At 41.8% G+C, this 13,973-nt stretch overlaps 1 protein-coding gene across 1 annotated transcript; it reads left to right on the top strand.

Annotated features, from left to right (window-relative positions):
* The first annotated feature begins 2,770 nt into the window (after positions 1–2,770).
* On the top strand, positions 2,771–13,973 carry prima1 (proline rich membrane anchor 1). Its single transcript, XM_063908146.1, has 4 exons — positions 2,771–3,486; positions 4,322–4,463; positions 6,758–6,890; positions 11,826–13,973. Exons 1-4 carry the CDS (start codon positions 3,205–3,207, stop codon positions 11,923–11,925), a joined length of 657 nt encoding a protein of 218 aa, XP_063764216.1. The 5' UTR covers positions 2,771–3,204; the 3' UTR covers positions 11,926–13,973.

Here is a 13,973-nt window from a genome sequence, read left to right on the forward strand (position 1 = left end):
CAGATATTTTGAAGATAGAGCCGATTTAACTGATAAAACACTCAACCAAATTACAAATTTGACTCGATCTTTATTTACCTTATCAACTTTAATCCAATTTAAGAGGGACATGAGAGCTGCCATCACTAACATACAGCTAGAGTAATTTTTCACTGCTGCATGTGTGCACCAAAGATATACACCTAAGCTGATTTTTTTGTACACAGGCAAACTGCGAAAATTCTGCAAACAGTGAGTGAATAAGTTTCTCCTACAACTACTGTAACATACATGTCTTTAGTGGTCCAATAGGGCTGTAATATGACTGAAAATTGATTCTGTCCAGCTCCTTGGCAGGTGCAATGTTACTGCAACTTTCTACGGTTAGCCATTTTTCTGTCACCTCTGTCATTGCTAAAAACCATCTGGATCTTGACAAATCAAGAACAATATAGTGATAGAAAACCAGACCTTAGACCAATGTTTTTTGTAAAATATATTACAATTGTTCCAACGTCAGAAACGCTATATAAGGAATACTTGCAGAATAATTTACAATAAATAGAAAACAACTATTAAATAGAAAATAAAAATCTGGTAGAGAAAACATTCCAACTTAACTCATCCCCTTGCTCCAATTTATAGTGCCCTAATGTCTTGTGTTTCCAGGCTTTCCCACTAGGTGGCAATCTACCTCTACTATGGCACAGCCAAGCTGGACTTTTATAGTCAATTAGAAATACACAGATATCAACGATAAATGCAGTGGAGTTAATAGTCTTGGAACATAAATATTCCTTAAATGACACTGGGTATTAAAAGTTCCTTTTGTTGGAAGCATGTCATATTTTGGGCACTGTTTGTTTGCAGAGATGCTGATTAAGTATCTTGGCAGGAATAATAACACTGAAAGACCACAGTAATTTCATTAAGAGGTTTTCTTATCTGAGTTTAAAAGGGCTGTGATGTATGTTGTGGCAGATTGCTGCTAGTTGGAATGAGTTGAGGCAGCAGGAAGGAACCAGGAGGATGTAATGCTTTACTCTTGTCAGATAATCAATACTGGGACAGACTGTATGAGAGGATGGACGAGCTGAACTGCCACGCACACCACGAAAAACCAGGCTTGTTGTGCACTTTTTAGAAACTCTGGGAAAATCTCTGCATTGTAAGCTCAAATGCATTCAGCAGCAGATGTGGATTTTCTACTCTAAAAGCCATCCACAGCTCTTGTGCATTAGCTCACCCCATTACTGCCTGTGAAGAACGTTTTGATAGGCAAGAGATGTGATAAATGCTGAGCTGCATCAAAAGGCTGTAGGCCTACAATCCATTGATGTTAAGCCAAAATTGTTTGAATAGTTGGCTTAAATGCTGTTTGTGTTATTTGGAATAAGCAGGATGTGACACATTTGGCTGTCACTTCTGTTATTTAAACCAACAGCAATACTTTCAAACAGAGGAGCACAACAAATGATTATGGATTTATGAAACATGAATAAGCAATGAGTCTGACATACAACCCGAGCAGTGTTTGCTGAGCAGAGAAACTGACCTGCAAAGCTTCAAGCAGTTTAGGTACCATGTTTTTTTTAACAGGTAAAAGGCCAATGCTCCTCAACAACAAGTCCCCTGTCGAAGCTAGTATGGGGAAAGAATACAAACTGTGCAGGGATGCAGCAATCAATTTTGTCACAATTGAATAATTAAGAAAATGAAAGTAAGAAAATAGTGAAAAATGCCTATCGCCATTTATTTAATCTCAAAGAAAGGTCTCAAAATGTCTGAATTAGTCCAATCAGCAGCCCAACACATAAATATATACAATTCATAATTACAAAAATACTTTTTGAAGCTTAAGATTGGTAGACTTTGCAGCTATTCAAAAATTATCAAAGAATAATCCTTTTTTTTTTAAATACCCCGATCGATAGTGATCATTAAAGTATCCCATTTAGGAGTATAGTTGGTTGACATTTTGAAGTTGAAATGTTTTTTCTAATAGGCTGATTTATTTCACACATCCCAAAGCCTTGCTTCTAATTTGCCTCCCCTACTTGCACAAAGATAAACACAGGGGTTTATTGCCACTGCCAGTTATGTGTTTTAGTAACTTCCAGTAAACTGTGAATGTCACGTTGTCTCTCTCTGTCCATGGCTGTTGGCTGTGGGGTAATTTCATAACTGTGCCTTGTGAAGAGTAGAGAAGAGTAGACCACCAACAATATTATGCAACTCTTAAAAAACTACCCATTTCAGTCTGATTCTTTTTGCACTTTGGTCAAAGCATCACATTCTATAAACCATTTCACCATGATGGTTTTAAATAAATAAAATGAAGCTCTGGTTGAAAAAGAAACATCTAATAAATATCTTATAAATGACTTTGCAGTTGAACATTAGCAGCGAATGCCAGGTTACATCAGTATTGTTTATCTCAACCTACTTTGGGACATTGGACCACAGAGTGTTCTTCTCGCAGGCACAAATCAAACATGGGTACGGCAGTGTTTTCAGTCGGTAGGCGTCTCAAGCGCTCTCTCTAGCTTTCTCTACTTGACTTTAATTCGGTCTTGTACGCGTCATCCTTACGGACTCGCCTCCACGCATTGTGGGCTATACTTTCTGCCTGGACCACTATTAAAAAAAAAAGAACCAACATAAACAAGTAAACAAAAACAAACAGCTGACATTACCGACGCCTACATAACCACCTCCTGTGTGGTTTTTTTTTTTTTTTTTAGAGGAGGGGGGGGACTTTGTGAGTAGCGGAGGGTGAATTTGTTTGAGCACACGCTGTCAGGATGAGCTGATGTGAGCGCTGCATCAAGTGCGCGGTGGTGATGCTCCCGTATAAAATGTATTTTGGCACAGAGGGGGATGCATCAGTTTAACCCTCGGCTCTGCCCTCCGGTCTCGCCCATACAGTGTTCAGCCTAGATAAGTTGAGGGGATGTGTGATCCTATTGTGAGGAATCCTGCCGCACGATATTCCTGAGGATCTCTCTCTGTTCGCTTTTTTTCCTTCAACTTCGATGGCTTGAGTGGCCCATTTGCACTCATGCTTGCAGCCGAGGAGGGATGTAGGTACGGGCCATACCGCCCTCACATTGCACGGAGTAGCGGCGTGATTCAGGTCGCTATCTGAGTGCCAATAAGAAAAAAACTACTTTCGAGATGTGAATTATCGAGATTTGCTACTCATTCCACCGGCTCGCCTGTCCTATGCTATCGACAACGGGATTTCAAGAGGAAAATGATTGTGGCATAAACTATTTCTGGAGACGCTTGTCACAGATATCGCCGCTGAATTGGACAGGGTGGATGGTTATTTTCCAAACAGTTCAAGCCTATGTATACTGCATTTATTTGTTGGAACCCCTGCCTAGTATCTTCGAGAACAGCGCAAGAGGAATGCTGGTCCAAGATCTAATGCCATTTACTTTAAGTTTTTGGCCTTTTTTCTTCGGTCATTGCCTTCTCTCACTGTTTTTACTCTCATGCCAGGTAAGGATCATGTTCAGCCGCTCCACTTAGTCATTTTACGCATGAGATTATGTCACACTATAATGTAACTGGAGTTGATTTACTGATGGATAAGAACTGTGGAACTGATTGAATTTTTCAAGAAACTTATCTACTCATTATGCATTAATTATTTTGCAATGCAGTGCTTTGTTTGTTTACACCAGATGCTCGGATCACCAGTTCACCTTTGTTTAGGAAATACTGACAGGCATGCATGTGCAGAGTTTCCATCACGAAATATAGCTATGCACACACACCATTCTCTCTTGTAGTGGAGTGTACATGGAGTAGTCAACTGTGTTTTTATGATAACAATATTCAGTTATCCCACAAGGATCCCTGCAGCAGGCATATGTTAGTGATGAGTATTCTAACCTCTGCCCCACGCTGCTGCCTACAGATAGTGGTGAGCTGTTGTTCACACGCACGCAGTGTTGCCAGGGTTCATGTGTAATGTGATCTGCTTGAGTTTCCAAGTCCACCCACGCACACTCCTCGGGGCAGCCGGCTGCCCACTCTGTTGGTGGGTGGTTTCTTACAGGGAGTGTGCTGCAGCCATAGATCCGATACTATTCTGCATGTACTACATACACAGCAGCCCCGGTGACAACAACACTGTGATAGGGAAAGAATGCAGGGAGGATATCCACAGGGCTGCTAACTGAGAGGCTGCTGAGTGTTCAAGCCTCTCCATTTGTGATGCACAGTGTTGTGCTGATGGCACTCATGAGTAATGCACTGAAGGACAGTGCCACAGTCATTTCAATGTCTCTCTCCCTCTCTGTCTCTTTTTCTTTTTCTTCCTCACCATAAGGGAGAACTCCAGAGGTCATGCTCACAGACTGTGGCGGAGAAAGTTAGTGAACAGTGCCAGCTGGCATGCCACTGTAGAAGATATCCCCCCCTTCCTCCTCCACCACCTCCTCCACCTCCTCCACGGCTACTGGGCACCACAGGTAAGACTCCCAGCTCACACTCCCAGGTTTCACACATGTCTCGGTCCAAGTCTGCCTGTCTCACTTTGAGTCTGCTCTCGCCCCACAGTTGGATCTCATTCCAAGCCAAACGCAGGTGTCAAGCAACTGGCTAGTCCGACTGTTTTGACGTGAAGTGTTTCCTTTTATGCTCCAAAAGAAAAATATACCATCAACCCCTTGAGATTACTGTTCGAGCCCCCGTATATGGGCACTGTTTTGCACGTGTGTGTCTGTGCGTGTGATAGAGCCAGCAGGATGTTGACAGCTGAACACAGGACAAATTTATGCCGGGTCTGACCTCAGGGAGTACCCAGCTGCCTGTGAAATCCATGCCTGCTGGGCTGCCAAGCTCAGTGTTTCAGTGGTAGGGTTTCCCCCGGAGGACCCCTGATTAAAACACAGATGAGTTAATTAAATTAGCTTTAGAGGTAGTTGTTAGAGATAAGCATCTAATGAACCAACCATCTAGTTTAAGCTTCATTTTGAAGTTGAGCTGGCGGCAATGAGGGTGTGTGTGTGCATGTGTGTTAATGCTTGTGTACAACAAGCATGAACTGTATATCTGTGAGGATCTGCTGCCTGTTGCAGCAGTTTTCCATCCGACACTCCCTCTGAGATGGTAAATCCATTGACAGATAGGCTACCATATTTCATGAGGCTGCTTGCTGAAAGTTGATATGATTTGTATATGGTCTCAAGCACCTTAATGAACAGTGCACTGAAATATGAGACAGGTGTTGCTGATGATGCAGCCATTCTGAGCTATTACTGTGACTCTTAAGAATCACTCACCCTGAGCCCTTAATATTATGAGAAGGAAGGAGCACTTAATCATATGTCTCAAAAGGCAGCAGTGTAAAGGTTTTAATCAATAATTTCCAATTATTTCCTTCTGTCTGGTCAATTTTAAATAGACCTTCCCCCCCAATTTAACATCTGAGCTACCTATCAAGAGTTATATACCCTTCTCTAAATGTTGGTCACTGCATAAATGCTGTCAGGATCCACTGACTGTAAGCGAAGGTGGGGGTTTGAATGCCCAATTACAGACAGTGCTTGAGTGGAACTGTGAAAGCTGCATCCATAAACAGCGGCGCATCAGGATAAATATGATAAGCAGGCCAATTTTTATTCCTTTTTAACTTTACACAGAAATGTTTGCAGAGGGTGGAGACTCCATGAATAATTCACTTAAAGGGAGTTTTTTCTTCAGTTTTCAATTTAATCTATACAGGCGCATAATTATCCTGATCTTCCTTCCGTAGCCCAATTTGCAGAGCAGTTAAAGCTGAAATTTAACTGTAGTCTTTAAAAATGAATAAATATGCATAGCTAAAACTGGGACAATAACTGCAATCTTATCTATCTGAAGTCTTTGAAAAAAAGTGCTACAATTGGCACTGAAACTTAAGTCTCTGTGTGCTAAAAATGGTTTCCAAAATCCTTTCAAAGGAGTGTGCTATATCTCAAATAAGTAGATCCTTACACTGACTGTATTAAATCCTACAGCCGTTGACAAAACGCAGGATTAAAATGGAAATTTGGCTGAGAGGAGGTTTTACATTCACTGACTTATGACGTAGTGTGCTGTACGGGGGAAAACCGTGCGTTGTTAGAAATGTGCTGTGTTAGAAAATAGTCCACAGCATTACTAAGGAGTAGTTGTTGCCATGGTGTAAACCCTTCCCCCCATTCAAAACAAAATACCTGTCAATGCAGGAGCTACACGTTTGTTATTATATACAGCACAGAGTATTTTCTCAGGAGCACAAAACTGGAACAAACCGGCCTTCATTGATTGATAGATATGCACATGACTAAACTGATTTATAGATGCTGGGAGAGCATCAAACGCTGCAGAAAGAGAAGAGAAAAAGTTCTGCATTACAGATACGAAGTTGCTGATGCACATAATGTTATACACCATTCCTGGTGAGTGGTCTTACACCACATATCTAATGTAGAAAGAGCAGGAGGTTCCTGCAACAGTAATTTGTGTGGACAAGAGTGCTGGTGTACGGAAGGCTGATGGGACCTTAAATGATTCATGGTGTTGGGTTAGATATCTTTGAACGTTGAACCTAAGACCTTCAGAACAGACGAGGACACAACTTCTTCTCAACTCAGTGACCTGGCAAGAAAATCACCAAGTTGTATATTGCAATCATTAAGAATAATTCAAGTCATTGTTTCATCTAAATGTTTTTTTTTCATTATTTTGTATCTGACTCTTTCCTCCTGCCACCTCTTCTTCCTCTTTCTATTTTTCTCAGTGGCAGAGCCCACGGTGCCCTTGTTGAGGCCCTGGTGGATTGAGATGGATATCGTAGTGCTGGGAACGGTGGGCTGCGCCTCAGTCATATTCCTCCTCTCAGCCATCATCATCTGCTACAAGGCCATCAAGAGGTTGGATGTTACTCTTTTCTTGTTCTGTTCTGTAGTATTTCAGTCTGACCTCACTCACCTGTATCTTTGAAATGTTTTCTAAGTGATCACAAAATGAAATAGGAACCATCACAGGCAGGCTACCCAACACATCATGTGTAATCTGACTAATTTTAGACTGTATTATCTCCCTGCCTTTGTGTGTGAGGTCGTCACCCAGCTGGGTCACACTGAGGTCAGAGGTTAGATAATGGAATGGGTTGTAAATGTCACTTAGAAAGATCCTCTACACTGAGTCGCCCAGAAACATCATATAAATGAATGTATCGAGGCGCATGATGATCCGACTTGAAATATACTGTGTTGATTTTTAATTTGCATAAGTGTCTAAAGCTTTCTAAAACAGCAGCTGGATTCATGAAAGCGAAAGCGAGAGGCGAGCAGAGGAATCCCAAGACGCCGCTGTGGCAGCGGGAAATGTTTCTCCCATTTGGCTTATTAGAGAAAAGATTGCGTGAGGTTTTAGCCTGCAGCACAACGCAGACCCAATTCTCTGTGTGACATGCAGGCAGCACCGTGTCACACATGCACTCTGACATCTACGGTAATGTTCGTAGACATTTTACAAACACACACACACATGCAGCGATTTGTGTTCACTCATCCATAAACTCACAACATCTTTACATACATAGATACATCATGTTGGCATATTTACACCCTCTATAAAATGACTATAAACATTGACTCTCCACACACCCATGTAAAAACAGCCAAGGATGTATGCGCTGAATCAGGGAGCTACTTCTATCTTTTATTTATGTGTATTTAAATTGATGTAATAGCATACCTTGTTATTTTTATGGAATTGTATTAAGCCTGTATGTCACATATGGCTTTCCTCAGCAGAACTGTATTTCTCCTTCCTTTAAACAACAAATAGGCAAAGTCAGGCAGTGGAAGTAATGGGTGGTTGGCTCAGGAATTCATTATGGCAATTCTCCAGCCCCTTGTGTAGCCAAGGGGCACCTTTTTTAATGCAGCAGTGGTAGAAAAGTGTTGTTGCAATACAGGCTCTGGCCCCAAACCCAAGTCATTATTTATGAATTAATTTGCGCAGTCATTCAGTCGCAGGCAACATCTTTTATACATGCAAGCGGGTCGTGTCCTGAAGCTCTGTGGGCTCTAGACTGCAGACACTGTGCCAAGCTGCCCTCTCTGAGAAGGAGAGAAATACACAGGTCCAGCCAGACTGGCCTCATTAGACATTCATTAGTCACAAGCCAATAAGAGAGCAGTCCAGGGAAAACTGGGATCCCTTTAACATTTGTCACAGATGCTCTAATCATCCATCGTTCCTGAGCGGAAGGCAGAGGAGACAACACAGCGAAAAGGACAGAAAAATGTTGTCCATAAAAGAAATTAAAAGCAGTAATTGTGCGTCCTAGTCAATAACAATGTGAGAGAGGGTTTGTCAGTGAGAATAACATAGCCAGTTATATATAGCGTTGCAGCTTCTCAGAGCTTCGGGCTTTCCCAATGAAAATCAGCTGGACGAGGGCCAAGGCCTGCTTGAACACCACAGAAAGCACAGAAACTTGCTCTGCGGGTCCCAGCCCTCCTGGCCTTTTGTTATTTTTTATAATCTTTGTCTGCCAGTCATGTGTCAGAAGCAAACAAGCTGGGAAGGAAAAAACACTTCCATACAATTCTATTCAGAGTCCACAGCACCAGGGAGGCTGGTGTGTGCAAGCATAGAGAAGAGGATTCAGACACATGCTGCGTTTCAGTGTTGCTGTGCCATCCAAAACTAAAGACATGATGCTGCAGTCCAGGCTGTCAGCCATCCAAGAAGCCACAACAAACAAAACTCAGACCAAGAGACTAATGAAGCTAGATGCATTTCCCAATCACTTACCGCTCGGGGAGGCTTGTCCAAAGACGGATAATACATCACAGCTGCTCCATCCAAGGGCAAGAGTGAATATCCAAAATGCAATACAAGGGAAATACTTGTCAGACAAAATGGTTTAAAATTCAATATTTATTAATACATTATTAATGTCCTGTGTTTTATATTCAAAATTACTACACCAGCACCATTAAAACCGGCGACAGAATTTAGTCTGTTTTTAATGTGTTTTCTTTAAATCATAGCATGTTACTCTAATTTCCAGATGGCTGGAGTAATTGTAAACAGCTCAACACATGTCCCAATTTTGCCATGATCCATTCCCCAAACTTCAAACAGGAATGTGCGCTGTGATTCCACAGCTTTGATATGAAATATTCATCTAACCTGTGAAATGTTGTGTTGCCACCTGCCATGTGTCAACAGCATTGCATCTATTATTGAAGGCCTGGGTAGAGGTCGGCTTGAGGCCCCAGTGCTCGGCCCTGTGTGGCGGCCCAGAGTGACATGGTCAGTCTGAGCGGAGATTACAACAAACAGGGCCGAAGCACCTTCCAGCATGCTATAGTTTACCAGTGTCAGACAGCATTTTACAACATAGCAGATGAAATACCGACCTGGAAAAAGTATTCCTAATTAAAATCATTAGTGACATGCAAGGATGTTGCATAACTTTCAAAGAATATTGACCTTGCTGACTTTTTATTCCAAGTGGTAGAATTCCCAGACTGGCTGTAAACACTGCTGTCTCTCCCTTAGAGAAAACGTTGGTCTATCCCAACTCCCATAGCTGCCTCTGCATCAGCCAATCATCTCCCCTGCAGCAAAATGTGTTTCCATCCTGAGGCTGGACGGTTTCTATTCTGAGGCTTTCACCGGGTCCCATGGGGACACCGGAAGCAGCATCTGTCCTATATGGCCGCCATGTATCCCTGGTGTCCTAAGCCCTGTGACCCCTCCCAGCTGACAGAGTCCCCCAGGAAGTCTTAGTCATCATCGCCACATGTTTTGTTTACAACTTTGCTCAATACCATTGGCTCAGATCACTTTCAACAGCCCCACCAACTCAATGCAGTGTAGGAAGTTCAAAAATCGGTCATTTATTGTTATGTTTTTTATATCATGTCCAGGGTTAGATTCCGGCCATGGGAACTTATTTTCATGTCATAACTCTCTTTCAACCTCCCATCTTCTTTCAAATAAAGGCGAAAAGGCAAACATTTTATAAATAAATTGCAAAAATAACTGATGACAATAGAGTAAAAGTCAGGGGATCATAAAAGTTGGTAAAATTCATCCTCTGGAGACAATGAATGTGTGCAAAATGTCAGATATTTCATTGTGGAACAAAGAGATGGGCTGACAGACTAAAATTGCAATTCCTATCCATGCTGCTCGCATAGCTAAAATGACAGAGGAGGCATGCTGAGAGTGTTTATTATTGTGACCCCATTGTGACAGTTCCTTTTTTTTTGAGTGAATCTTTAAAGACTGATAAAGACTCTGAGAGTGACTTTGTTGACAGATGAGAGTTTCTGGAGCACAGGAGGTGGAGGTTCACAGAGCTGTAATGACAGCTGAAAAACAGCCAAGACAGGAACCGTTTAAAAACCTGACAGCTACAAGACGTTTGAATAACAGGTGTGGCAAAAACAGACTGGCTAAAGTGCATTGGAGCAACGGGAAAAGACAGCAGACCAATTGAGTTGACAGCCACAAATAGACATTTGCACACAAAAAACACACCTTAATTGTACATTTACAAGACTATCAATCATATTAGGCCTACAGTATGTCCAAGAAATTGAAAGATTTTACATAAGCCATCCATTTTTATTTAGAGTGTAAAACACGAGGGGGCATAAACTATAATTCAATCAATGTTGAAGCATAAATAATGCAACAATTTAAACCTCACAATGTTTCCATTTTCCTTTTTTTTTTACTGAGATCGGAGAGAGAGTACAACACAATCTCATACAAAAGCAGCACAAAATGCTGTCCTGAAGCTAGTATTTGTATTTTTGTTGCTGAACTTTCTGTGTATAATGGCTAAAACGTAGCTAGGACTGTAGAAAATGTCATAACATTTTAATGTTTACAAAATTAAACGTATCTCAAAGGGTACCCAGTCTCTTTTTCAATATATTAAAGAGTGAATCCTCCTCTCTCTTACGCAGTCTAACCAAAAATTAAACATAACAAACTGTGGTATTGGGTTAGATGAGCTCATCTCACCCTGTAAGGATTCCCTTGCGGCACGATGCCCAATAAGGGAAAAAGATTTGTGCTGGAATGGACTGAGAATGACTGTCAAAGTTGCACTGGCCAGCCAGAGCTTTCAAGAGCAAAGGAGAAAGGAGGAGATGCTGAGCTAAGATGTCGCTCAAGGGTCCTCTGTGGCAATGAAGGCATAGTACAGTGTTGAGTGGGACAATGACTGTACTAACTGTATTCAGATCTGTCTCCGAGTTACATAAGCCCGAGCAGGGGAGAGCAGCTGAGGGGGTCGGTGCAGAAGCCACAGTACACTGGACAAATATAATAACCACAAAGGCACAGAGTAATGCATGAAAAGGGCTGCATTGAATGATACTGCTCTTCACTAGAAGAGCGGGGATCATGTGTTGCAGCTTTACTTTGCACCAGGACGTACTCATAGAAAGGACAGAGTAGGCCTACTACCCCCTGTTTAGAGGAGTATATGTATCGATGTTATTCCCAAGTTGTTTTGACAGCCACACAAATATTCATTACTTAGGGGGAAGATTGCATCTACCAGTCAGAGCAGGTAATTGCTGTATTCCCCGTGTTGCAATGTTTATTCTCCTCCTGTCTCCCTGCAAAAGTGACCTTTGAACATTTTGCTTATTAGAAAGGATCGCTGAGAGCAGCGTGTCCAGTCAGAGAAGCGCGAGAAATCAAATCAGCCTAAAGGTTAACAGTCCAGAAAACTCTGTTTAATGACATAGCCTTCAGCTGAGGGTCAATGTAATGTCTTGTAAAGGAGTTTGTCTTCACTTTATGAAAATGTTTATTTGCAGGAAACCACTACGAAAGGAGGAGAACGGGACCAGTCGCGGGGAATATGCCATGAGCATCCGTAACAAGAAGGCCATTGGTACGAACAACACTGTGGTATAGACTGTCTCCAGATAGACACAGGAAGTAACATCACCATTACCGTCTCTCACCTATACCACCGAATACAACAATCCCTTCTCACCCAGAATGCAACAGGGTTTTACCCGAGGTTTTCCAATAGGTTAACCGTCCCTCTTTGCTTGGCATGTTGCCCAGACTGAAGACACCATTCAGCTCAAGAGGAGCTGCAAAAGATGGAAGGAAAAAAAATCAAGCCAGAAAGGACGGAGTGAAAAATCCACAAACCCCCATGGTGTCGAAAGTGGCACAGCAGGCTGAACATTATGCTCTTAGTAACAGCAAGTGTTGCTGACAGGCTGGTTGGCTGCTGGCTGGAGAGGGACTGACTGCCAGTCGGCCGCAGATCCAGACCTCACACACTGTTGACATCTGCAAAGGAACAACAGACAATACAGCCCCCCTGCAGTCCCAGGAAAGAAGAAGCCCATTATACACAATAAATAACGTGCATGCAGTTTTTACAGAGAATGCAACATTTTTTTATATCCCCGTCCCAACACTGTCCATCTTTTGTTCTGCAGTTTTTAAGACGAATGCTTTGTGAGAGGCATGTTGTTCCTGTCAGTCCTGGCTCTGAGATGTGGATTCATTTGACTATGCAATTTAAAGAAATCCACGTTGAAAAAAAAGAGGAGCAACGACATCAACACAGGACTTTGTGGTTATTTTACCATGCCAAAAATGCTCAATGTAATATACTTCAGTCATTCATCCATTTATTTGCTCAATTGAATTACTTATCTACCTTTTGAATTTATTTTTCTACTTAAAGGAAAAAACCCTGTCCTGGAAGTTACTCATATCTTTACAAATCTCAAACATCTTGATGGATTCTTTTTATTTCTTGATAGCTCTGTTTTTAAGTGAATAATTTATAAACCGTATAATTCATTTGTGACGCTCCGATGCTTTAAGCCTGCTGTCAGTTTGTTGAGACACTGATGCAGAAAACGCGCTTGCTCTGCAAAGAGTTTTTGTATCAGTTGTTTTGTCTCTGGGTGTTTGATATGCTTTTCTCTGTTTCCCTGAGACTTCGTAAGTCACCGGTCTCTATGTGTCTCTATGTGAATGTGTGTTTTGAAACATTATTTCTGTGCTGCATCATAATGGCAGTTACCATTGCTGATTAGTTATCTCAAAGCAAGCTCCCCACTACACGTTAAACCTGCTCATACAAGTCATTTTGTTGTTTCAAAGTCTTGGGGTCAGCTAGATGCCCACAGCCATGCTTTGTTTGAATCTTTATTTTTCCATCTGTCAAGTAGGGCTTAGCTCATCGCTATAGAAACAGGGGACATGAGCCCAGGGCTGACCTTGTGACTGGTGAGAGACAGGAGACTTAGCCAATAGCCAGAGATCAGGTTGCACAGAGGATGGCCTCAGCAGGGATGTGTGTGTGACTCAGTGCTGTCACAGGCATCCTCCACATCCCCGCTGGAAAAACACAACTGAGCTGAACTGGAGCATCACTCAACGCTGCTCTGCTTTTATAAATTAAATCTGCGTGTGTCTGTGCGTGCATGTGTGTGAGGGCGTGTTTGTGTGTGTGTCTATCTGTCTGTGAGTGTGCATGCGGATGAGTGTACTCAGTGAGAGTGGGCTGTGCTCTGTGGCTGTCAGTTAAGTATAGATATTGGCTAAACTGTTGAAATTTGGTAAAAACACATGCTTGCATCTAAAACATGCACAGATATTAGCTACCAGTATACCCCACCATGTACCTATATGAGAGAAATGATGGATGCATGAATGTAAATATCCATAATTAAATATCTGCCTTCTGGACTGTTAATTAATGTACAGTGTAACAGAACATATGTTTATACATAGTTAAACTTAAACAATGTGCTACCATTTAGAATAATGTCAATGTTGTCATGTTGATGGAGCAAGCCATTCATGTATATATGGCAATCAATAGTACATACACAATTTATGCATTATACCAAACAGATAGAAAGATGTGCATAAGTTGATTTCATTGCTGAGTTTTTCAGTTGTAAATAAAACTGTACATAACAACAGAC

The sequence above is a fragment of the Eleginops maclovinus genome, chromosome 19, assembly GCF_036324505.1.
Source record: "Eleginops maclovinus isolate JMC-PN-2008 ecotype Puerto Natales chromosome 19, JC_Emac_rtc_rv5, whole genome shotgun sequence".
NCBI classification, from domain to species: domain Eukaryota; kingdom Metazoa; phylum Chordata; class Actinopteri; order Perciformes; family Eleginopidae; genus Eleginops; species Eleginops maclovinus.